At 38.0% G+C, this 27602-nt stretch overlaps 1 protein-coding gene across 2 annotated transcripts in view; it reads left to right on the plus strand.

Annotated features, from left to right (window-relative positions):
- LOC134215825 (TBC1 domain family member 31) overlaps positions 1-12317 on the plus strand; it is a 108497-nt gene extending 96180 nt beyond the window's left edge. Inside the window, exons 8-10 of one of the 2 annotated variants that reach the window (XM_062694935.1) lie at positions 4236-4424; positions 7956-8075; positions 11886-12317. In XM_062694935.1, the coding sequence (XP_062550919.1) occupies positions 4236-4424; positions 7956-8075; positions 11886-11954 (378 nt within the window). In that variant the 3' untranslated portion in view covers positions 11955-12317. The remainder of the gene's footprint in view (positions 1-4235; positions 4425-7955; positions 8076-11885) is intronic. The other variant, XM_062694936.1, reaches the window with a different exon arrangement.
- Positions 12318-27602: the final 15285 nt, after the last annotated feature.

Raw genomic sequence — 27602 nt, forward strand, 5'->3', positions numbered from 1 at the left:
TAGTGGAAACGGTATGGAAGTCCATTTCCAATTCTAGTGATTGCTAGAACATGAGATATATAGAGAAAGATACAAAGTAGGATAATGGAGCTGACCTGGGATTGAACCCAACGTCCTGCGTATGAGGCAGAAGCAGTAGCCATATGACTACCAAGCCCGCTGGATTTCAAGATTTCATCTTGATCACAAAAACTCAAATTTCAACCGATTTTCGATCTTTAGGCACGAAACGAAAGCTGTAGGTTCCAATAACAAGCCCACGGGTGATTTATCCAAATTGACCACTCTAGTCCCCGGGGAACCTGTGCTAAAGAGGTACTGTTTGAGCTTCTCAATTTGGCATCAAATTTTCGAGTTTCGTGCTATGAAACATAAAATTGCTTGCAAATATGTGCTCTAATGATCCCAACTGTATTTGCTATATTGTATATGCCATTTCTGGGAAAATTTATCCCTCGAGCGGTCATCGGAAAGCCCTCTGGAAGTTCCGGAACATCAGTAAAATGGCCAATTCCAAAAGTTCATCCTAGAGTTTCGCGATTTTTTTAAAACCATTCATTCTAGAAAATTGTGGGTGCTATCAATAGGTAAAGTCTTCTGTTACCCCCAAATATCCCAGAAACGGTCCTCCGCGATTTTTTTCGAAACCATTAATTCTGGCAAATTGTGGGTGCAATCAATAGTAAATATCTTCTGTGACCACCAAATTTTTAAAGCCTTCTGTGATCTACAAATGTCCCAAAAACGGTCCTCTGGAAGATCCGGAACACCGGTAAAAGTGGCCAATTCTAAAAGTTCATCCTAGAGCTCCGCGATTTTTTAAAACCATTCATTATGGCAAATTGTGGGTGCAATCAATAGTAAATATCTTCTGTGACCACCAAATGCCCCAGAAATGGTTCTTCGGAAGATCCGGAACATCCGTAAAATGGTCAAATCCAAAGGTTCATCCCAGAGCTTCGTATTTTTTTGTAAGCATCCATTCTGGCAAATTGTGGATGCAATCAATAATGAAAATCTTCTGTGACCTCCAAAATGCCACAAAAACGGTCCTCCAGAAGATACGGATCATCCATAAAAGTGGCCATTCCAAAAGTTCACCCCAGAGCATAGCATTTTTTTTTTCTCGTAACCATCCATTCTGGTGAATTGTGGGTGCAATCAATAGTTAAAGTTTTCTGTGGTCTACAAATGTCGAAGAAACAATCCTTCGATAGATCTGAAACATCCGTAAAAGTGGACAATTCCAAAACTTCAGCACGGTGATTTTTTTCGTAACCATTCATTCTGGAAAATTAATAGGGTAAGTTTTCTGTGACCTCCAAGTGCTTGAGAAACGGTCCGGAAGATCCAGTTCATTCGTAAAAGTGATCAATTCCAAAAGAATATCTCAGGTCATTTGTCTACAGAGGATCTATACTTAAAAATACGAAGAAAACTTCTTTAGTTCTCGCTAAAACAGGGGGTGATCAAGTCACCCCGGGGATCAAGTCTCCCCACCTTCCCCTCTTGATTTCCCAATCACTTCTCCGCTATGGATGTTTTCGAAATAAAATGTGGAGCTGTGAGATAAACTTTTGGAATTCATAATTTTAGCGGATGTCTCAAATTTCCAAGAGAACCGGAGCCATTAACAATGTTAATGTTATTGTCTAAAAAATCGAATGTGATTAACTTTTGGTAGGTCACAGAGGACTTTCACTATTTACTCCACATATAATTCACCGTTACTACGTGAATGCTAACAAAAATGCTCAGGTCTGGGATCAAATTTTAGGATCAACCTATTTTACGGATGTTTCGGGTTTCTTGAGGACCGTATTGTGATCATTTCGGGCCAAAATAGACTTTCACTATTGATTGCATTATCCATTCGATGATATAAACAGTTTCGAAATTTGCTTTGAGATGAACTTTTCAATTGGCCACTTTTACGAATGTTTCAGATTTCCCGGAAGACCGTTTGTGGTCATCTCACAAGACTGGAACAATTTATTGCGTACACAATTTGCCCGTATGGATGGTTACGAATAAAAAAGCAATGCTATGGAATGATTTTGTGGTATCGGCTGCTTTCGGGAGTATTTGCGGGTCGCAGAAGACTTGCACAATTGATTGCACAGGAAATTCAGTTATGAATGAATTGAAAAAAGCTCTGAGATGTATTTTTGAAATTGACCACTTTTACGTATAGTCCGGATCTTTCGGATGACCGCTTCGGGAGCTTTTTGGATCACTGACGACTTTCACTACTGATTGCATCCATTATTCGTCAGGATGGATGATAACGAAATAATGCGAATCTCGGGGATTACCTTTTGGAATTGATCATTTTTATGAATGTTCCAAAAAAATCGCAAAGCTCTGGGATTAACTTTTAGAATTGGCCATTTTACGGATGTTCCCGATCTTTCGGAGAACCATTTCTGGGGCATTTGGAGGTCACAGAAAACATTTACTATTGATTGTCCCTACAATTTGCCATAATTAATGGTTACGAAAAAAAATCGCCGAGCTCTGGAATTAACTTTTAGAATTGGCCGGATGTTTACGGATGTTTTGGATGTTTCGGATCTTCCGGAGGACCATTTCTGGGACATTTTGGGATCACAGAAGACTTTAACTGTTTGTTGCACCCACAATTTGCCAGAATGAATAGTTGTCAAAAAATCACGAAGCTCTGGGATGAACTTTTGGAATTGGCCATTTTACGGATGTTCCGGATCTTCTGGAGAACCATTTCTGGGGCATTTGGAGGTCACAGAAGACATTTACTATTGATGGCCCCCACAATTTGCCAGAATTAATGGTTACGAAAAAATCGCGGAGCTCTGGGATTAACTTTTAGAATTGGCCACTTTTACGGATGTTTCGGATCTTCCGGAGGACCGTTTCTGTGATATTTGGGGGTAACAGAAGACTTTACCTGTTGATTGCACCCACAATTTGCCAGAATGAATGGTTTTAAAAACATCGCGAAGTTCTAGGATGAACTTTTGGAATTGGCCATTTTACGAACGTTCCGGAGGACCATTTCTGAGACATTTGTAGGTCACAGAAGGCTTTAACTATTGATTGGACCCACAATTTGCCAGAATGAATGGTTACGAAAAAATCGCGGAGCTCTAGGATGAACTTTTAGAATTGGCCACTTTTACCGGTTTTCCGGATCCTTCGGAGGACCGTTTCTGGGATATTTGGCGGTCACAGAAGACTCTACCTATTGATAGCACCCACAATTTTCCAGAATGAATGGTTACCAAAAAATCGTGAAGCTCTAGGATGAACTTTTAGAATTGGCCAATTTTACGGATGTTCCGGATCTTCCAGAGGGCTTTCCGATGACCACTCGAGGGATAAATTTGCCCAGAAATGGCATATACAATATAGCAAATACAGTTAGAATCATCAGAGCACAAATTTGCAAGCAATTTTATGTTTCATAACACGCAACTCGAAAATTTGGTGCCAAATTGAGAAGCTCAAACAATACCTCTTTAGCACAGGTTCCCCGGGGACTAGAGTGGACAATTTGAATGAATCACCCCGTGGGCTTGTTATTGGAACCTACAGCTTTCGTTTGGTGCCTAAAGATCGAAAATCGGTTGAAATTTGAGTTTTTGTGATCGAGATGAAATCTTGTGTCCAAATGGACCCCAATGCACAATTTGTAGCTTTTTTCTAATGCATTAGGAAGGTTAAATTAAAACTGCCCTACTCATCATATATTACAAACTGACATCTAGCTTGTGAAAACAGTGCTCGGAATTTTTGTGCGAACAAATTATTATTATAAAAAATCACGATAATAAAGCAATTAAAAAAAGTTCCGGGAAAATTATACCAAGACATTTTACAACACTGGCCTATACGATACAATAAAAGTGATAGTAAAATGAATTGACCTTTCCCTAAAAAAGTATTTGTTCGCTCAATTTTCCAATTCTTCATTTTATTAATGGTCAACTTTCTCGAAGAATCTGTATTTTTTACTCATCTGTCCATTTTGAGGATTGAAAACAAAAATCAAAAGAAGATCAATCTCAATTTCTTTCTCTAATAAATGATTTTATCTGAAGAATTCATATTTTTTTCTTTCATTCTGGCCGCAAAAGGATCGGCAAAAGTCAATTGTTAACACCATTTTCTCGTTGATTTCACCCCATTTGGTTTGACTACATACAGATAGAGGTTCGCTAAACAAGTATGAACGCGCTAATTGATTCTCATTGCAGAGACAACGAGAGGAAATGGACTTCATGTTCGCCGAAGAGGACATTAAGCAGCGCGAAATGGAACTGCTTGCTAGACGGTATGACACCAACACCAAACTTACGGACGATGGATCTCTGGAGCAGCGATATCAACAGGCAATCCAACAGCTGGATCGCCAGAAGCAACGGTTGTACGAGGAAATTGAACGGGTAATATTTTCTTTCTTTCTATTTTATAGTGCTTGATTGTTACAGAGTGGGTTGAAACATTGTATGTGTGATTATGTAAAAAAATGGTTGTCATATTTGTACATAACGCTTATGATGGTGCATTACATATGGAATCAAGTGGGTTTTCAAAGATGTCTTCTTGGAAAATTTCATCTCGGAAGTTTATGAGTTTTCATGATACAAAGCAGGTGCCTGTTCAAACAATTTTCTGCATCACTCTACATATTCTGCTGTGTATAACACAAGTTCGATTCAACTCGTAAAGCGAAAAGGGATGACTCACGTTATGGCCTCTTGGGCACATGCTGGATTTTATCCGACGTTGCGTTTGAGAAGTAGCAAGCATGTCCATCTTTAGTGTAAAGCTGTAAAATAATGGCCGTGTCGCCATCAATCTTGTTCCATCCTAGGCTGATTTATTTCGGTTTCGATACAGATTTATATGGATCGTCGACAAATGGTGTCCGCTGACACGTGGGATTACAATTTGATTAGGTTGCAGGAAGTAAAGTTCAACCGAAGCCACTGGAATGGTACATTTTCATTGCCTGGAATGAAAGTGAGCCAAACACTATTGGCACGAGCGGGTGATAACGAAAATAGATGGCTTGTGTGTAGGTGTCTCACAATGCTACAAAAGTGGCTCAGCATTACGTGTCTTACGTTGTTTTAGAAATGACAAACAAAGGATGATTTGCTGATATTGATCTTACAGCCTTTTCAGACTAAAAGCTTTATCATTTGATAAAGAATTTCTTGAAGTCAAAGTCACACATCTTATTTTAATTTAATATGATATCAAGTGATTAAACTCGTAATCTAATCAGGATGTTATTTTAGAATGCGTTAGACAATGTTAAAAAAATATCTACAATCTAGCTTTATTATTCGTGAATATGAAATAAATGCTTCTTTTAACTCCTATCAAACATGAAAGGAAGAAGGAAGGAGGAATAAGGAAAAAAGAAGAGGGAAGAAGGAAGTAGGAAGAACGAAGAGTTGAGAAAGAAGAAGAAAGAGGGAAGGAGGAAAAAAATAAAGAGGAAAGAGGAAGGTAGAAAAAAAAAGAAGCAACCTACACACTTAAAATAAATCGCAGATTTCTGTGAAATTTCACCGAAATCTCAACAGCAGAACTGTTCGGTGAATAATTTGACAGATTTTCCGTGGTTTTGACAGTTGAACAAAGGAAAAACCGCCGAAAATTTTGTGAAATAATTACCGAACAAATCTGCTGTTGAGATTTCGGTGAATTGAAGCAAAATTCACCGAAATCTGTGAAATGATTTAGGTGTGTACCTACCTATATCGTACGGTCCATGTTATCCGGGGCAAAACCGAATGTAATGTCATATTTCAGGTCGCTGGAGTCAACGTCCTCTTCTAGGTGCTCTGCCAAACATCACTTTTGCTGGTCTCTCTTCCGGCATACGCTCTACATGTTCAGCCCACTTTAATCTGCCGTATTTTATTAGTCATGCATAGCACATGAGGAGATTGGACAAATCAAGCATCCGAAAGATATTCAATTTGCAAAAAAGAGAGCGCATAACTGTGTAGGGGTTATCACGCCTATCTAGAGAGTAGGAGGTTGATGGTTCGAGTCCCTCCAAGACACGTGGATTCTGTTTCGCAAATTTCATATCAATTTGTCCATTTCGAAACATGTGCTGTGCATATGCACAGCCAAGATATTTAACGAGCGGATTTTTGCCAACTCTGCAGGGCATCCCTGTCAGCACCAAGCCAGCATTTCTTCTCTCTCCAAGGCATTTCTTTTCCCACCTAAATCATTTCAATCACTTGGTGGATTTTTTCATTCAGCCGGTCACTCCCAACTTTTAGAAGCACGGTTTGAGTTCCGTCCTTCCCAGCGGCCTGAACGTTATTTTTCTCTCGAACAGTCTTTTCACTTCGTCTAGCGCTTTGGTGGCTCCACTGCTTGTCCGCCGGTTAAGTTTTTTCTCAACTGCCCTGCGTTCTTCATATCGTTCTCAATTTTGGCGTGTAGATGCTACGAGCATGCGGCTCCTGGCCTGACTTTTCTCATCTGTCGCTCTTTAGCACTCCACATCAAACCTGCCTTTCTGTTGGTTTCCTTGGGTGATATCAAGTACCTCTGTGGCTGTTGTATTGGCCGTCTCGTGGACATGTTGCCACAATGCGTTCAAATTTTCTCCAGTTGGATGCTCTTCGATTATTTTGTCGAGCATATGAACGAATGTCTCCGCATGTGCAGCCGCATGGTTCCGGTTATGCTGGAAAACTTAGAACCGGTGATGTTAGACAGCCTTGTGCGTTTAACCTCGTCTAATCCTCTCTTGTGGTATTAGCGCGACAAAGCAGCTTGCCAATCAACTGTGCAGATTACGGGCTTGATTGGTTAATAGCACGAAGGTCTACAAAAAATGTTATTACACTTCGGAAATTGAGTTATTACCATATGCAAGAAATCAATGTTTCTGCCAGCACTACTGGAAAACCTTTGATTGTCAGAAAACAAAACCCGTTTTCTTTCTTGTCTTAATTTTTACTTTGTGAAATGGTTCCGGATAACTCCTATTAACTCCAAAGCTCTTAAGATCAATAGTTTTGAAATAACACTCAGTTAAATTATTAGTCCACGTAGTTCGGCAGTGCAGAATAAACGATTTTTTGCATATGGTCGAAGCGTTTTCGTGGACGTTCCAGCTACGAACGTTCTTCAGCAAAGTTTTTCGGCATCATTTGGGTTATACTTCAACGCAATGTGCCACTTGGTTTATTATGATCAGCATCCTCTAGAATTTAAAATGCATACAAACTTCAGACACGATGCGGAAAGCGAGGAAGCAGCCATTCGGGCCCAAATTCTGCACTCAGAATGGTTTCGAAAAGCCATTGATTTGAAAAAATGACCATGACATCCCACTCGAATATATATTTTTTAATGGTTAATGCTCGGTTGGTCAAACAAATTCGTTGGAGGAATATAGTGGATGCATGACTAACCGAGGGGTGGAGTCTGTGTTAATCAAGCATGCTTGAGCGTGTCGTGTACACATTCACGGGACCACCATATCAAGTGAAGAAGAGCTGCGGTACTACCAAATAATCACGAAGAATTTGTTTTCTCTTTTTATTTAAAAAATATAAGCCATGGCATTGATTATCCCAGAGTACGAAGTACCGCCAGCGGTGGTGACAATGGGTCATCGCTCTCACCGGCAGCCTGGAGGTCGGATAGCAAAATCGTTCAAAAAGGTCTCTTATATTTTAGTCTTCTTGCCGTTAGATACATTGAATCCATTCTACAATCATTCTAAGTAGTTGAAACAGTGACCCATTGTCACCCCGACGACGGTAGTTGTTTTGTATACAATAATTACATAACTTATTTTTTTTGCTAATCACCTCTGCTGTTGCTCTTTATACATGAGTTATAGAATCTAATTTATAACATGTTTCAATTGAGATAAATGTGTATGTGTTTATACTAATTGGAAATCATTTAATGTTTTCAAATTTTAGGTTTCGTATTATGATTCTACAAGATCCCTCGCTGCCCCTTCATACATAAACAAGTATACAGACGGGACTTACAGCATTACAACGGCTGGTTTGGAAAAGGGGAAGCAAACTAAGCTTAAGGTACGTTAGAAATGTATAAAAATACATACACCTGTGTTCAGAATAATAACAGCGGATCGAGTCCGTTTTTCATACAAAATGCCCTACTTTGACAAGCTGTAACTGTGTTCCTCAACGATTGATTGAGCTGAAATGTTGGCAGTGAACTACAAATGCGCTGAAGTTTTCAAATGATTAGTATCAATCTACTCGTCAAAAAATTACACAGTAGGTCAAATTGTTCAAAATAATAGCAGTTTAGTATTCCACATCTCTTATTATTCCTATAATCTACGTAGTGTCACTTAGCACCTACATGCAAGTTTATAACATTTCAACCAATTGTTTTTCGGATATTTCCAAAACAAAAAGTGCTATTATTTCAAACAATTTGACCTAGTGTGTATTGTATTAACGAGTGCACACAAAATTAATAACTTTCTTTACGAACAACTTACAGAAGAGATCAAGGGCTTATTTGAAAGGGAATTTTCTAAGACATTCAGTGAAAGCTCTTTCATGAACGTGAACCACTTCTGTATGTAGTTATTGACCTCGTTTTGCCCCAATGTCCCACATATCACGAGTTTTCATATTTTTGATCATTTTATCTTTAAAAATTCTAAAATGATGTCACCGCGCAAAAGCCGTCACAAAGTAGATGCCTTCAGAAAAATAATAAAATCTACACTTAATTCCAATAGTTAGATTAGATGAACACAAAATTTGTAGCATTATAATGTGAAAATGCAAAGTTGCTATTAAGTAACCAGTCCCTTAACTTTCGGCAAAGGTCTATTTAATATCCCCCATCTCTATGGGATGATCGTATCCAACCCGATACATGTATAAAAACGAAGGAAGGGTGTAAGTGGAGGAAAAAGAGAGGAAAGGACATGATCGAAAAAAGGAGAGTAGCGAGGCTTGGATGGTGATGGTGATAGAAGACAGACAACGGAGCCGCGAGTATGCCGGGAATAAGTTTTTCTTGAGGCTGATAAGAACAAACCGTTAGAAGAGTCTCAGTGTCGGTCGCCAACAGGCCCCCCATTGTGCGGCAGATTACGATGTGTGTGAACTCCAGTGCATCGTGGTGAACCCATCCGAAGTGGCTCTAAAACCGCGTGTTCAACTTGGAACCAGTATGTCCGAACCACAAATCAGCGTGGAGAACTCTTAATCAGCGTCAAAAACTCAATAGTGGATGGAGAATCCTGGTCACCATCAAACCCACCACACCCACCATCTTCGCCAATAAAGTGTCAGCAGGCTATGGGACAAGAAGGCCCCGGGAGAGAGAGGAAGATAAGTCCCCTCCTTAGTAAACCGTTCTTTTCGGTCTATTTTTTTCACAGTTTGAAACTAACGTGGTTTCAAATTATTCACCATGCAGAAAGAAAAAAGAAAAATAATTTTATACAGTCTTGCAAAATCCATCTGCGTTAAAAACCGGATTTAACCCTTCATTCAGTACAGATATGTTCTGTTTTTATCAACACGGTCCGTGAGTTTCAGTTGATAAAATCGGAACAGTGACAAAATCGGAATAATTTTCTTTGACGATTTTTTAGCTAAAATTTTAGTAAAAATGATATATTGCTGGGATAATGTTAGATTTTCAGGTTCTAACATTTTTAAATGCTAAGGGGCTGTCCATAAGCCACGTGACCATGCTGATGTGATGCTTGGGTAAGTGAAAAGAGACCAAATTTATTATACACTAGTCGACCCGGCAGACGTTGTCCTGCATAGTAGGCGAAAATGCGCGTTGCGAACTGCCTATGCGGAATTCCCATACGAATCTTTGTTTCAGTATTTCACGATTTGCTCAACTTTACATATGATTTTCACATGAGGAAATATCATATAAACCCGTCGGAAACGATAACGAACATATTTGCTGAAGGTATAAAGAAAATCCATCCAGCCGTTTTCGAGTTATGCGGATACGAACACAGACCATTTCATTTTTATTATATAGAAGATAGAAAATGTATATTGATGGTCACTGGTTGAAGTTCCTGGCAAGTAAGGAGTGCATCAAGGGAACGTCCAAAAATTATGCACCGCAATAATTAACCATTTTTATTGACCCCCTTTTTGTATGAAATTTCCCAAAACTTGATATGAGTAGTCACCCTTTTAGAAACCCTCTACCTCCCACTAAAACGTGACGTAATTTATGGACGTTCCCTAAGGTAAAGTGGCATCCGTCGATAACCTAACAGCCCTCGGTATCTACCAGATCAACCTAGGCTTATGCAATGTCTTCATCATCGGCATATACCTAATCCAGTCCAATAGGCACATGCGCATCATGTAAATCCAATATTCTCGAATACGCGATGTTCTCCAAACCCAAGTTCAACCCAAAGTATCTACCGGACAACCAAGGCTTTTTGTAATGTCCTCAACATCGATATGTACCCAACCTGGTTCAATAAGCATATGCGCACCATGCAAACCCAATTTTCTTGAATTCGAGATGTTCAAGGTACTCCAAAACATTCTCGAGTTCAGCTCAAGATATCTACCAGGTTAATCAATCAAGGTGTTTGTAATGTTCTAATCTTTGGCATATACTCAATATATCCAATAGAAATAGTGTAAACCCAATTTTTTGGAATAATAGGTGTTCATGGTACTCCAAAACGTTTTCGGGTTCAGTTGTAAGTATCATGACATTTGCCATATACTCTTCGTCAGTGTGTACCAAATCCAGTTCAAAAACATAGGATCCCAATTTTCATGAATATAAGATGTCCAAGAGGTCTCCAGTAAGCCTTGCGAGCATCGGCGTAGGTTTGCCAATCCGTAGGTTTGCCAATCCGTAGGTTTACCAATATAAGTGGACTCACTCGGATACCATATCTAACATCATTCATAAGTTGGTTCATTGGATAGGCCAAAGTCGTTTTGAAAATTGATCTGAAATCCAGGACGTTTTGAAGGGATGTAATACAGACGGAATCGAGATGTGGAACAGAACTTCTTGGAAAATTATTCACAAGACTATCAGAGCTGCATTTAAATATCTACAAACATATGATGAGTCCGCAAGTTGTATTCCCGGAATTTATCAAGGATTTGTCGCAGAGTAAACTTTGGGGGGCCCTCCTTAGCCGTGCGGTAAGACGCGCGGCTACAAAGCAAGACCATGCTGAGGGTGGCTGGGTTCGATTCCCGGTGCCGGTCTAGGCAATTTTCGGATTGGAAATTGTCTCGACTTCCCTGGGCATAAAAGTACCATCGTGTTAGCCTCATGATATACGAATGCAAAAATGGTAACTTGGCTTAGAAACCTCGCAATTAATAACTGTGGAAGTGCTTAATGAACACTAAGCTGCGAGGCGGCTCTGTCCCAGTGTGGGGATGTAATGCCAATGAGAATAAGAAAAAGAAACTTTTGGTCCGCTGTTAATTTTCCTGGTATAAACATTTTAAGATGAAAAAGGGAAGACTTGCATGAAACTCTTTCAACATAGGCGGATATTTTGAATCAGTATTAAATGGTCGGATATTAGATCTGTTGGTTTGGTATGTCTGCCTAACTTGTAACCACCTGCGATTCTTTCCGTATTCCTCCATTCATGTTTCTGACTCGTTTTTGACAAAACTATTACAGAAGTAGAGAAAATGTAAAAGTAGGTACTATTAAATTGAACGTTGCTAATCAGAATTTGGTGTGCAAAAATGAAGATTTGTATAAGCTATTTTTTTATAACCTGGAAAAAATATAGTTGTGTTTACAATTGACTTGTGTAAATTAAGTTTTATGTGAATGGAAGTCATGGCATAAATATAATATTTTTTCATTTTTTTCTTTTGCAGGATTACGAAAGAAATCTCAAACATTTGGATTCTCAGTTGGAAACATTGTTTGATATTCAAGAGAAATGAATGATGCCCAATTAACTGGAGTAAGAATAAGAGTTATATCAGAAAACGTTTTAATGCTACTTTTAAGTTAATTCTAAATAAAAGTATTAGTTCCAGCCTAATATTTTTTAGGGATATAATGTACTTAGCTAGATCAATAGACAAGTTACCAACCAACCCACCACGTCACATCAAGTTGGCAACGATAAAACACCAAACATCCTACAAACACTATTTGGCCCGAATCATCAAAAAGCATCAACCCCAACAACCACGTGAGCGACCGGCAAACGCATAACAGCCTACAGCACATTTACCTTTTGACGATAAACTGCGGCATCAACAAAATAACATCCGGACAACGACGACAACAGTGATCGACCCTTGGACGAGGCTTCCGGAAAGTGTAGGTCAGCTAGTATTCAGTTACATAGAGTTAGCTCTAAGTAGAATTGAATATAATTATCATTCTTGGTTTAACAGTGATTTAGAGTAGACGTTCTTTTTAAAACTCATGTTCGAATCCCCGTGATTTAACTGGCGCAGTCGGTAGGATCCGCGTCCGAGTTCTTAGTTCGCGAGTGAGTGTGTTCGTCGAAAAGACATCTTCGAGGAATATCGAAGACTTGCAGCATCCCAGAGAAGAAAAGGCCAACGCGGATAATCATAAAGAACCAGAATCTGTCGAAGATATCGACATCCCGAGAGAGACCAGCATCGACGGATAATCGGACACGTCCTCTCTACTATCGAAGGAACATCGATAACAAACTTAGGTAAGTGAATTTTAATTTCTTAAAGATACAGAAGTGTAAGATAAAAAGTGATTCAGTGCTTAACAGTGTTAAAATGGTGCGAAAAATTGCCCGAAAAGTAATAATCGGTTTGATATGGCGAGAAATTTGCAAGACCAACAAATTGAGGAGCTGCAACGGCAACTCAAGTTAGCTCAACACGTGTCTAATCGCGACGAAGAGCTAGCGCACGTTCGAGCTCAAGCCGAACAAGCGCTCCACCAACATGCGAATGTGCCCCAGCACCAACCGTTGAAGTATGTGGGAGAACAGAGAGCATTTTAAAATCTCTCAAACCCCACAAATTATACGGGATCTTCCCTGTTTCGATGGGAACCCAGTGAAATTAAACTCATTTATCAGGGCAATCGACAACATAATGCCTTTACTAAATGAAGCGGAGGGAATGCGTGCACAATGTGGATCCAAGCGGTTCGCACAAAATTATTGGTGACGCAGACAACATACTCGAGTTGTATGGCACCAATTTAAATTGGAACGAGATGAAACAAAATCTAATTACTCATTATAGCGATCGACGAGACAAGTGTCTCTAACTCGTGATCTTTTCAAAATTTATCAAACAAACAACGTCGAAGAGTTTTACGGCAAGGTGTCCCACCATTTCATTACTGATCAATAATTTAAACATTATTGAAAATAATGCAGCAATTATTGCCTCGAAAAAGGAGTTTTATCAACAGATGGGGCTAAAAGTCTTTTGGCTGGGTTAAAAGAACCCTTAGGTCCAATAATTAGGGCACGCGGACCAGATACAATGAAGGATGCCCTTCGATTGTGTCTGGAGGAACAAAAATTATAATTATGCGAAACCAAATTTCAAGCCGTTACCACCAGTCCCAGCCAAACCAACATTTGCTCCGCCATCAAACACATACTCATTTCAACTCATCTCAAAAATTTCCACCGTCACCAGGACCACGTCACAACGACCACCTTATCCCAATAATTACATGCCTCAAAGATTTCCTCCTAGAAATGTTTTCCACCAGCGATAGCCCCAAGACCATTCCCAAAACCAATTCAAAAGGCCGTCCCGATGGATGTCACCCCTCTACTATGAGCAAACATGTCAATTACATGAATCGACCCTACCTAATTACAACCCAATTTCCCACGAAATCATTTTTCACCTCAACTAACAGATTTCATGTTGAAGAATTAAGAAACATCGAATTAGCCAACCACTACTATCCATATGAACAATATCAGTACCCAGAAGAATATTACCTGAAACAAATCCATTTTATTCTAACGATGTTAGCAACCATCTCCACAGTGATAATGAACAAGGAAACACCATTGATAACTCTGCTTGTGTAACCAATGAATCATCAGAATCCCTTACCCAATGAATCGTCAGGAAACCCCTGTTGACGACGTAAATTTCGAATAACTTCCGACTTAATAGAAGAAAATAAGGAAGCAACAACTTTCTGCCTTATATCGAACTTAAAAACAGAATTTGGTAATCTTAAACTCCTCATTGACACGAGAGCCAACAAAAATTATATTGATCCATCATTAGTAGGTACATCATGGATAAAAATGTCAAACCCATCGGTAGTAAGAGCATCAACGGACATCATAAGATGAACAAATACATAAAATTCTCTCCTTTCAAGGGAGACTTCCACTAACTTTTCACCTCCACAAATTTCACTCCTTTTTTGACGGACTTATAGGTGTGAATCTTTGGCCGATTTAAAGCTAATATTATCACCCACTCCAACAAACTACAGTTTCCAAATTGCACTATACCCTTGAAAAGAAATATCCTGATTCATACACAGTTTGCGTTAATTCCAACGAACAAATAGGTATTACATTGTCCACTGATGTTACAAACAGGATTTTTCATTGACAACGAACTACCTCTGACTGATGAGATAGTTGTACTCCCGAATTTACCACGCGAAAAATAACAAAACGACAGTGATAATAGAGAACAAAACGGAGGACATTGCCAAAATAAATCCAAACAGGCTTGTGTTTGGAGGTGAATAATTTTGATACAAAACCCATTGGGACTAAGTTAGTCAGGAAAAAGACAGAATACAGTTATCTAATCAACTACGATTAGACCATCTCAATACTGAAGAGCGTGAAAAACTTCTAAAAGATTATTCGTAATTTCGAAGATATTTTTCACAAAAGAGATAAAACTCTTACGTTCACTAATGGCATTAAACACTCTATCAAAACCAAAGATGACGTACCCATTACATTCTAAATCATACCGGTATCCTTTCTGTCACAAAGAAGAGGTACAACGGCAGATCATGAAAATGCTTGAGCAGGGTATTATCAGACATTCAAATAGTCCTTGGTCCAGCCCAGTGGGTAGTTCCAAAAGATGGATGCCTCTGGTCAAAAGAAATGGCGTTTAGTAATCGATTATCGAAAACTGAACGAAAACTGTTGAAGACAGATACCCTATTCTAATATCAACGATATATTAGATAAGCTAGGAAATGTCTCTACTTCACCACCCTCGACTTAGCCTCTGGATTCCATCAAATTGAAGTCCAAAAAGGACATTGCAAAGACAGCATTCAGTGTCGAACATGGGCATTATGAATTTTTTACGTATGCCCTTTGGTTGCGAAACGCTCCATCCACCTTTCAGAGGGTAATGGACAATATACTTAGAGAATACATTGGCAAAATATGTCTGGTTTACATGGACGACATAATTGTGTATTCTACTAGTCTCCAAGAACACTTGGAAAACTTAACAAAGATCTTCATTTGTTTGCAAAAGTATAACATGAAGATTCAATTAGATAAAAGCAATTCCTACGCAAAGAAGTCGCTTTTCTTGGACATCGTAACACCAGAGGGTGTTAAACCAAATCAAAGCAAGATTAGTGCAATCAAAACATGGCCCATACCAAGACCGATAAAGAACTTCTTGGGTTCTTAGGTATTCTAAGGTTACTACCGCAAATTTATTCAAGATTTTACTAAAATTGCAAAACCACTCACCAACTGCCTACGAAAGGTGAAAAAATTAAGCACACTGCTGAGTTTGTTAATGCATTCGAGAGATGCAAAAAACATTTTGACTAGTAGTAGTATCTTGCAATACCCAGATTTCAACAAAAATTTCATACTAACAACCGATGCTTCTAACCACGCAATTGGTGCAGTAATCTCCCAAGGTACTATTGAAATGACAAGCCAATAGCGTTCGCATCTGAACCCTAACAAAGTCAGAAGAAAACTATTCCACCATCGAAAAAGAGTTATTGGCTATTCGATGGGGATGCATGCTAGGCCATACCTTTTGGTAGAAAATTTGTGTTATACACAGACCATCAACCTTTAACGTATGGACTAAACCTCAAAACTCCAAATAGTAAACTTATCAAATGGAGACTCGAACTTGAGGAATATGATTATGCAAATTAAGTATAGACCAGGCAAACAGAATATTGTCGCAGATGGTTTATCTCGAATTCCGCATGAAGTAAACTTAAACGAAGAAGACGAGTCAGATAACGAAACCGTTCATTCAGCAGATACAGATGATAGCGAATTCGTTCCAATGACTATACGCCTCTCAATGTACATTCTAATCAAATAATACTCCGTAATAGTGACCATGATGAAAATAAGGTAGAAGAAATCTTTACACGCATTTTTAGACGAACAATTTCGAGAATCACGGTTGGCGTACATACTCTAATCAACATCTTCAAAGAATACATAGAACCCCAAACAGGTGAACTGCATTATGTGTCCAGAGTCAGTCATTCCTACCATTCAAGTCGTGTACAAAAACTATTTCAGCAGGAATAAAATTCTTAAAGTCAGGATTTCTCAAATTTTACTGGAAGACGTACAAACCTTGGAAAACAAAAACAGGTTGGTTAGAAAACTCACGAACTTTCACATAGAGGAATTTAGGAAAATTTTAAGGAACTGGCAGGAAATATTACTTTCCTAAAATGAAGCAAATATTAGAAAATTCATTTTACTTTGTGAAACGTGCAACAAAATAAATATGAGCGTAAACCATACAAGATTAAACATGAGGGAATCGCCCTTGTTCAAAAAGCACCTTTAGAAATCATTCATCTAGACATACTAATATCCCAACCAAACATGTTTCTATCAATAGTAGACAAATTCTCCAGATTTGCAGTCATATTGCCATTAGCTAGTAGGAATATCAGGACATCAGGAAAACGCTTTTAAAATATTTCAGCACCCACGGTAAGCCACAGCTAATCATCTCAGACAACGAACCAGCGATGAAATCCATTGAGGTTCAGGGACTGTTAGAAGATTTACGGATTCAAATTTATTTCACACCAGTAAATCGTAGCGAGACTAACAGTATAGTCGAAAGATTTCATAGTACTCTCGCTGAGATTTACAGGTGCATCAAGGATAAGTATAATGACTTAAGTAGCAAGAAGTTTACATGATTGCTTGCACTCTGTATAACGGAACAATCCACACGGCAACAAAATTAAAGCCCAGAGAGATTTTCTTTGGTATAAAAGATGGTGAAGAACGCCCACTTGATATGGATCAAATTTTGTAAAATAGAAACAAGATATACGATGACGTTGTCATGCAATTGGAACGAACAGAAAAAGGATCTAGATCAACACAATCAAAATAGAGAAGAGAACCTGAATTGCAGGAGAACGAGAAAGTGTTCCACAAAAGTGCAAGGAATCAAATGTAAAACCAAGAAAAAATTTGACGCAGTTCAAGTTATCCAGAATAGAAACAAAACATTCATAGATAACTCGAATCGCAAATTACATAAAAATAATTTAAAAGAATTCGTAAATAACACTATTTCTATTTTTAGGAAAACCATGCTGATCTTAACCATCATAATTCCACTGTCCATTATGAAGACCACGCAGACGCAGACTATACAAATACAGGACCCTTTCGAACAATCCAGGACTACTGACAATAACAACAGGACATTGTTTCATAACCAAAAGGACAAGACAGACTATATCATGAAATAGATCTCGACCAATACCACCAAAGTTGTTGGATAACATCGACAAAGATTATACGAGGACTCACGCATTTCGACACCTTCAAAGATTTGACTATTTTGCTATCAACAAATTTGATGACATTTTTGAGGCTCTTGAAAACTTACTGCCCCATAGGAGATTAAAAGAGGAGCATTTAACTTGTTAGGGTCAAGTATTAAATTGTTAACAGGTAACCTTGATGATAATGACCTTGTAAAATAGACCAAGAAATCCAGAATCTGAAAGTTAGTGGAAATAGTTTAATATCTCAAAACAATCTTCAGATTAGGTTAAACAGAAATTCGAGAATCAGATAAATAAAATGATAAAAACATTTAATGACCAACAAACTATTATAACCAGAGAACTTATAAATATTAAACGGGGCATCAATAATAACACAGGAATTAATCACGTATCTTTTCTCATCCAAACATTCAAAACAACTTACCAATTAGAGCAAATAGAAAAAGAGCTAGAGTCTATTTTGAAACTTCTCAATTAGCAAACCTTAACGTAATTTCTAAAAACATTTTAGGAAAATCAGAACTCAGCCTTATTAGAGAAAAACTCGAGAGTCATAACATTACCTTTCAAAGCACTGATCAAATTTATGAAATGTTAGGGATTAGCTCAGTATTTAGGAACCAAAAGTTATACTTCATAATCTTTATTCCACAGTTAGAATCTACTGTTTTCAATCGAATCCTTATGGAGCCTATACCAATCGACGGAAGAATCATCGAATTGCCCTCATCATCTGCACTCATCGGACTCAACAAGACTTTCTACTCAAATCGGAATGCCGTACTGTAGGACAAAACGCTTTATGCGATAAGGATAACTTAGCGGATGTATCTCAAGATGATTGCTTTTCCAAGATACTCAGAGGAATCCCAGGTAATTGCTCATTTACCAAACCCACCAAAACTACAAGGATCTTAAAGAAACACTGAAAACTACATTGTTGTGAAAACTCATCGTTAACCGAAATGTCAACAAATTGCAACGTTTCCAACAGAACCTTGAAGGGGCACATTTTGATATATTTCTCCAACTGCTCAGTGACCCTAAATAACTGTACATACAGCAATTCATGCAGCTATAAACCACACCAAACTATTATCCCATTGGATGGAATCAAATCGAGCAATTTACCCTCAGAGCCAGATATGACTATCAAAAAGCTACATGAGTTGCATATCCATAATCGTCAGAAACTTTCTGACTTAGAAAACAGAATATCAAATACACCTACACCAGTGTAGGCCTTTCAACTTTTAGTATCCTTTCAGTGCTCCTTGTTACCTCATACATCATTATCAGGGAGACGTTCAACAACCATTCAATAATCGTATCGGGACGATACGATCTTAAAGGGAAGCAGTTACCAACCAACCCACCACGTCACATCAAGTTGGCAACGATAAAACACCAAACATCCTACAAACACTATTTGGCCCGAATCATCAAAAGCATCAACCCCAACAACCACGTGAGCGACCGGCAAACGCATAACAGCCAGCACATTTACCTTTTGACGATAAATTGCGGCATCAACAAAATAACATCCGGACAACGACGACAACAGTGATCGACCCTTGGACAGGCTTCGGAAAGTGTAGGTCAGCTAGTATTCAGTTACATAGGTTAGCTCTAAGTAGAATTGAATATAATTATCATTCTTGGTTTAACAGTGATTTAGAGTAGACGTTCTTTTTTTAAAAACTCATGTTCGAATCCCCGTGATTTAACTGACATAATTTATCGAATAAATCCAAACGAAAATTAAACTATTCGTATGATTATAAGTAATCAAGTACCTAACTGTCCGGTTCTTCATCCCATAGCTCCGATATTCACTCTTTACAAAACATAGGAATTAAAAGCAGATTATATTGTTTCTTATTTTTGTGATTGTTTGTTTTCAGATAAATAAGATAAAACATGATTCATCAAAATGGGATATGTATCGTAATAGTCGATGCAGACTACGAACAGTATTAATTGATAATAGTTTTATGATATCAAAGATCACACTTATAGTTTTCACTGAAAATAATGTAAACGTCATTTCATATCATCAAGCTCATAGTCTAGAATTCAGTTTTAGTAATTTCTAATCTAATGAAATCGTTTTGGTGTCACATGTCTTTTACAGAGTATATAGAACTTTAAGTAAATATTGCAGTTAAAGACAATTCATCTGGGGATCAGGTTTACTGGGATTGGCAATTATTTACATATAATTCGATTGAAAGCAATCACTGTTTGCCCATTTTATTTTTGCCCAACATATCCAAACTTATCACGAATCAATTGAGATAAAACTAAATTCTGTTCAAATATGCACACAGCACCACAGTCGCAGCTACTGGGGTGCAACTATATGAAGACAAAAAAACATCGATTCCAAAGAAGCACAAGGAGAACATTTGATAATGGGCGGTTTGCTAAATTTTAATAAGGTTTTGCAATAAATTAAACTCTACCGCACACCAACCCTAACCTAACCTAACCTAACAAGCACGCGCAATTTCAGAATATGGTTGGACTATATCCAAGCAGGAACAGAAGGAATTTTCAGAATTTGCATTACAAATCTGCTAAGTTGCACCAGAGAAACATGTGTATTAGAGTGTGCCAAATCTATAGTATTATTTCCACAAGTGCAAGTGGAAATGATAAGCGACTGTTTTGTTTGTTGTTAGGAATCAATCCACTCTGCTTATTGTATTTATGTTTTTTTTCGCGCAAATTAATCAACACACAATCACATTCTAAATCCAGCTCTCATATTTGGTCTTCCATAATTTTGTCTGGAGCTCTCTTGTATTTTTATTTTTTCAGCTATCTTGTAACTTTCTTGTACCTTGTATTTTGGGCAATAGTTTTCAGCAGATTCACACTTGAACAAGTTGTCCATATAATGTTCAATTATTTGGCGCTACTGCTTTGGTTCTTCGTCTCATAGCTCCTGTGCACATTCTATTAAAAACTAAGAAATGAAGCACAAATAAGCATGTTTCTTATTTTTGAGATTGTTTTACCAGTAAGCACGCATGTTTTCTTTGTGTTTTTTTAAATTTAGTTTACTATCAGATTGAATGTACTAAATACATGTTTACAAATACCGTTTTGGAAGAAATTCAAAAATCTAATTCTAGAGGAAAATTTCAGCATTACCAACGATTCTATTGTTTAAGCTTGATAGATTACGGATGTAATTTTCAAAGTAATTTTGTATTTTTACATGTGTAGCTTTCCAGCTTACAAAAAGATCCGACGAAATTGGTGCTGTATTATTCTATTGAAATAAATGAGATGGAGAATAGAACTGTTCATTTACTCTATGTAAATTTTCATGAATGAATCTTATCAGTCTACAAAACATAATATTATATCGTACAGTGGAATGGGATGGTAGAAATTGATGCAGAAATCTTAAATCTGAATTTCAGGTTTAGTATTTATACAACTAGTTCTTAGTTTGTATCACTGAAATCGTCCATTGATCCATATGTTTTGAGAACATTTCGTTTTTTCAATCTACGTGCAAAAAAACGTGTTGCACTTTACCATGAGAAAGGCATTATAACTAGTTGAATGAATTTGTCAAGGTCGATATTTCACCTTTTATTTACACTGTGAACTTAGTTGACATTTTGGCAAAAACTAGTTTTAGGACACTCTAATTTCAAGCTGTTTGCATTGTTTGTCGGGTACATGGAAGATAGAGGCAAATGTTCCGTTGATTTTGAACACTGGCATATGTACTTCGTATGACCAGCTAACCTTGCAAGCTAACATGTTTAACATCGAAAGACATGAAGAGAAGTTCAGTAGTTGCCAATGAATTACTTATCTTTCACCATTACGTACGATTAACGGACGTATTAGAGTCGGTTGACGGAATTTATTTCTCTCAAACTCTACTGTTTTAGACACTCAATTGCACTTCTAATAATGATTCAGAAAATAAGCGGGTAAACTCAAAATCGTCCTGATCTTTTTTCTATAGGGTAATTTCGATCATTATGAAATTCAGTGGGATTGAATTTAAATCGAATGAGATTCCCTCCATTTCACGGCATATTTGGTCAAACGAGCTTCCACGACTTTTACGTAGACTTACTGAAGGCGAAAAAACCACACACACAACAAGGACACACTTAAGCTTTGCTGTTTCAGTTAAAATGTTAGCTACTTCAAGACGAGTGTTCCATGGTGCTTGACATCAAGTGGGGTTCGAACTGAACGTTGTGAACTTCTGCTGTTATTTCCTCCACACCATGGACAATAACCAAAGATAATAAACCGGCAGTATCAAGTGGGAGCATGTGCAGCATCTTGTTTTCTAATTTCGCAACCGATTGAACAAAATGGTATGAAAAATGTAGAAGTTGCACTCTACAGGATGGGGAAGTATTATTCATGTTTACTCTTTTAGCCGTAACTTTATTGATTGCATATTGAATAACAATTAAATTATGGACAATGTGAATACGTTAACACAGATTGTAATTCTTCTTCTTATATTGGCATTACATCCCCAAACTGGGAGAGCGCCGCCTCACAGCTTAGTGTTTATTAAGCACTTCCACTTTCTAAGCCAAATTACCATTTTTGCATTCGTATATCATGAGGCTAACACGATGATACCTTTATGCCCAGGGAAGTCGAGACAATTTCCATATCACGAATATTCCTTATTTGGCTATTATATACGCCTTTACTGCCGTGCCAAGCATAGTTGTCCCATGCCGTTTTTTACGATGCCATTGCCACTTTGCTGGCGGTGTCGCATTTGCTCAGACAAATAATTTTTCTATCAGACATCCTGGCTAGGCTTGCCAGCAATCCTTCCTAGCTTTTCAATCCATTGATGGACTCTTTTGTTGGCCACCAGGGCAGTAAGAAGGCCATCAACTAAAAACGACATGGGACAACTATGCTTGTGACGGCAGCTTAGTCGCTTGGGAAAATTATCCACAATGAACGCTACATAGCTCAGCATATTGCATTATTTGTTCGGCTGGTTTTTCAGTGATCCTAAGATGTTTGCGGCTAAGTACAGGCTCTTGTCCAGACTGAGTAATCCATTGGATTTAAGTTAGGAGTGTTAAAAGTCCATTTCTGTCTACCTTTGGAGGAGCTTCTTACAATGCTATAGCGTATTTTATACACTATGTAATGGTGCCCAATCTTGCTAAAACAACCATTCGTTTTAGCCTTGGATAAGTCAGTTGATTTTGGATCCTTTTCGATGAACTGAGAAAAAAACACAAATAATTTTTCCTCACCCTGCAAAATTACACTATCAATGAAACTACTGTTACCGAAACGGCAATGAGAGATTCACCGATTGCGAACACTGTTCTGCTCATGTAGGTGTATGTATACAAACATTCCAATCTCCAAACATAGATTGTGTAGGAGAGAAATTTTCTGCATCGGTCCTTTTTAAAACCTTGTCGTAATAATGCTTTATCCTAAATATGACCATGATATGGATATGATATTGTGGCGTCAGAATATTGATACTGTGGTATCTGTTCAGATGTAAGCTAAATAAATGAATGAATGTGATCAAAAAGCTTGTAATCTATCCATAGATGATTTGTAAAATAAATTAAATTGAGCTTAAACCTGATTTTATTTTTCAGTGCTACTTTTTAGTTGTTTTTTTTTTCGACGCTTATATTCCAATGCATTCCGGTTCAACCAAATTTTAATTGTTTAAAATAACTTGTATAGGGGAAATAACGGTTTCGGCAGGTTTTGTTCTATTATTGTCAGGGGGATTTCTATAACAGCCTATAACTAATTAGCATTAGCATTAGCATTTAGCAGTTCGCACAAATTCGTAGGTGGTACAAGCCAAAATTATTGTATGAGAGTAGCGTCACTTTCATCCGTTACCACAGATATTGATTTAGGACTCCCGACCAGTAGATAGTAACAGATTTATATCAGATCTTGTTATTCTGTTACAGTAGTTTTTCATAACAGCGGTTGTTATAAAACATGTACCATTAGTAGTTAAAATAACAAAAATTGTAACAAAATCTCTTCTAGTTTTAACAAAAATATTACTAAATATGTTATTTATTGAACAAAAATATAACTCGTTGTGTTACATAAAAAGTGGTGAAAATATCTTGTACTATAACAAATTATGTTCTTGAAAAGATTATGATTATACATAATGTAGGCAATTAACGTTGTCCAGCTGGCTCAACTTTGAATGTAGGCTCGAGTTATACTGTAGGTGGTACCTTCGTTTTTTTTTTCCAATTCCTATCTACCAAAAATTTAGGCAATTTTTTTTCGGTAGAAATAAACATAACAGATTATGTTATAATCATGTTATGACGATCATGAAACTTTCTTTCCTCCATCTTTGGCAGAGAATTTATAACAAAATTATTGCAAATTTTGTTATTTGTAACACATATTGATATAATTGTGATAAAATTTTGTTATGACTAACTGGTCGGGTAATCACTAACTCTTAGATGGAAGCAATGTACTCTCCAATAGTCGAGATCTGTCCTGGCCATGTCCTTGCGAATGCTGAAGAAAGGGATGGATGATTTGTTGGACACCTACTTAAGAAAGATGCAGAGAACTCTACGACCTCTCATAGGTGCCACGGGAGGTTTTGGGATTGTGTGAAAGGTTATAACAGTAGGAATCGTTTTGGTTTAACGTGAAACACAGAAAGAACTACCCAAGCAGCACAAATTGTTTCACTACTGTACATTTCACTGTGTTGCAACTATTCGGAATGGAACAATCTTTGCGTATTTGCCATCAAATATAACTCTCTTGCAATCTAAAAAGCGCAAGAGGTGGAGCCTATGGAAACATCCTTCGATTGCACTAAAATTGCAATATTGTTGCAAAACACTACAGCGGAAAAAAAATAAAATAAAAATCAGTACATTCAAAGTTAATTGCCTATATGCCGGGTATTAAGCCACCCGGAGTGGAAATTAATTACTATGTCTGAAACTTGATTATGCATATGTACAACATGTGATAGATTTAGTTCGGAAAAGGTATTGGAGGGTAACCGCCCCTTCGGTGGGGTTTGATCCCACAACTGGGGTCGTGGGATCAAACCCCACCGAAGGGGCGGTTACCCTCCAATACCTTTTCCGAACTAAATCTATCACATGTTGTACATATGCATAATCAAGTTTCAGACATAGTAAAATAAAAATATAAAACTGGATTCGATTTATGGATCTTGTGATTGATAGTCCTTCACTCTACCACAGCACCATTCAACACTTCGAAGGGACTGCATGTTGACTCACTATAAAAACCATACGATTATGAAGTTTTGTACTCGGGTTTTCTGTTACTTGATTGCACCATTACAGGAAAAAATTATAAGTTGTCAAAACGTTGAAAGATGCTAAATTAAACATGAAGACACATTCAACTTATCTGCAACTTAATTTAAATAAACAATCACATTTTGAAAGACGCATTGAAGTTACATGGTAGAAAATATGCAACTTAATGATTTCGTTTCGTGTTTGCAACATGAAGTGCAGTATTCTTTGTTTGTTTGTCTCCAAATGTCAAACACGTATTGCATTGCAATTTTAATGAAACATTGATCACAATTCGAACGTTTTTGACATCTTGATGCAACTTTTTCGTGCTTTGATGTTTTTTCCAATGCCTTTAATGAAACTGAATAGAAACAAAGTACTTTTAGGAAGATGTTGCGTGTGCTACTTGGGTAAGATAGAAATACAAAGTAGGAAAGGGTCGAGCCTGGAATTGAACCCACGACCTCCTGCTTATAAGGCAGAAGCGGTAGCCACTAGACCACCGAGCTCGTCTCTTCTATAACAGTCTATAACTAATTATGCTCAAATGTGGCCTAAACAATCTTTGCATATCAAAGAATATTGTGGCCATCTCTCTGACAATAATAACACAAAACCGAAACCGTCATTTACCCTACAGTAAATCGGAAAATGGGGCCCTCCTTAGCCGTGCGGTAAGACGCGCGGCTACAAAGCAAGACCATGCTAAGGGTGGCAGGGTTCGATTCCCGGTGCCGGTCTAGGAAATTTTCGGATTGGAAATTGTCTCGACTTCCCTGGGCATAAAAATATCATCGTGTTAGCCTCATAATATACGAATGCAAAAATGGTAACTTGGCTTAGAAACCTCGCAGTTAATAACTGTGGAAGTGCTTAATGAACACGAAGCTGCGAGGCGGCTCTGTCCCAGTGTGGGGATGTAACGCCAATAAGAAGAAGAAGAAGAAGACAACCTTGTATAGAAGAGTCACGATGGACTGCCCAGATTGGTAAGCATGTTGATTAACATGAAGAGGCATGTTTGCCAAACAGTCATCACGAATATGATGATCGATAATACGTTCTAAGCATTTCAGAAGAAATGAGGTCAGACTTATGGGTCTGTTCCAACTCCTTCTACACTGCTTCCTGAGCTTAGCCAAATCGGAATTCCACCACGGGGTTCCTCTTGAGGTTTTCACAGAACGCAAGGGGCAAGCTTCTTCAAAACCTTCCACGATATGCAACGTTGTAGTATCAACGGCATCATCCAAGTCGGTAGGATCGAGTTTCAATGGATGGTAGATATCTGTGAAATTTTGTCGAGAGCAACTCTGTATAGAGATCCCAGTTGGTTGAACGTGGATTTCTAAAACGCAAGGTCTGCAAAGAAACATGCAACTGATCAAAATAGATGTAGCGATGGTCAGATATAGATTTCTCATTTGACACATGCCAATTCGTCAACTCGTGATTGATTCTATTGGAGCAGAGAGTTATGTCTAATACTTCTGCTCTATTAGATACCATAAAGGTTGGGCGATTGCCTATGTTAAGTAAACCAAGTTCGGTACTACTTAAGTATTCCATCAAGCTGGAGCCTCTCAGATTGATATCCGAGCTACCCCAGATGATGTGATGAGCATTAGCATCACTACCGACAATTAGCGGAAGGCTTTTTGACGTGCAATGACTGACAACTTGTTCGAAAGCATCCGTAGGGGATGGTTCATCATGTGGTAAATAAACCGAACAATAGCCGTATTTCCTGACGGGGTATCCGCCAGTTGCATCAATTGTGACAGCACATATATCTATGGTTGTTAGATCAGAGATAAGTGTAGCAACGATAGCGTTGTTAACAAGTACACATGCACGTGGCATTGATCGAGAGTTTGCCATTACATTACTGAAAGCAGCAAAAACCGGGTTCACTAAGTTACCTAGGTAGAAGCTACCCTTGCGAAAATAGGGTTCCTGCACCAAAGCCACTTGGGATTTGCTATTTTACATAAGTCTACAAAGATTAATCGTTGCTGTTCTTTTGTGCTGAAGATTGATTTGAGCTATCCTAACTGTAGCCATTGTGAATTACGATAATACACTCCACAACTTCAACATTTATGTGAACATCAACGATGAAACCGAGTCGGTATCGTATCAAGAACGTCAAAGACGAAACACAGAGTACACTGTGAAAAACGCATAAAGCGAATCCATATAGGCGACAATTAAATGAAAAACTAAATAAAAACATACTCATAATCCCACCCTTATTTAACCTCAAGTTGAAATTGAATAAGAGTAGTCGATTATTGCGGAGAAGCAAAAAGTCAACTACGCCATAGCTCCGGTTAGCGCAATAAGGGCTCAATACTGTGAAGGGTGCCCTGGTGTTTCACAGGCTCCGTTAGCGGTTAGGTTCTTTTTAGAGCCCCCTAACCATTCATTCATAGGCACGGTAAGCATAAAGCCGCATCACACCAATAATTGGGGGTCTTCTGTATGATG

The sequence above is a fragment of the Armigeres subalbatus genome, chromosome 2 (assembly GCF_024139115.2).
Source record: "Armigeres subalbatus isolate Guangzhou_Male chromosome 2, GZ_Asu_2, whole genome shotgun sequence".
Lineage (NCBI taxonomy): Eukaryota > Metazoa > Arthropoda > Insecta > Diptera > Culicidae > Armigeres > Armigeres subalbatus.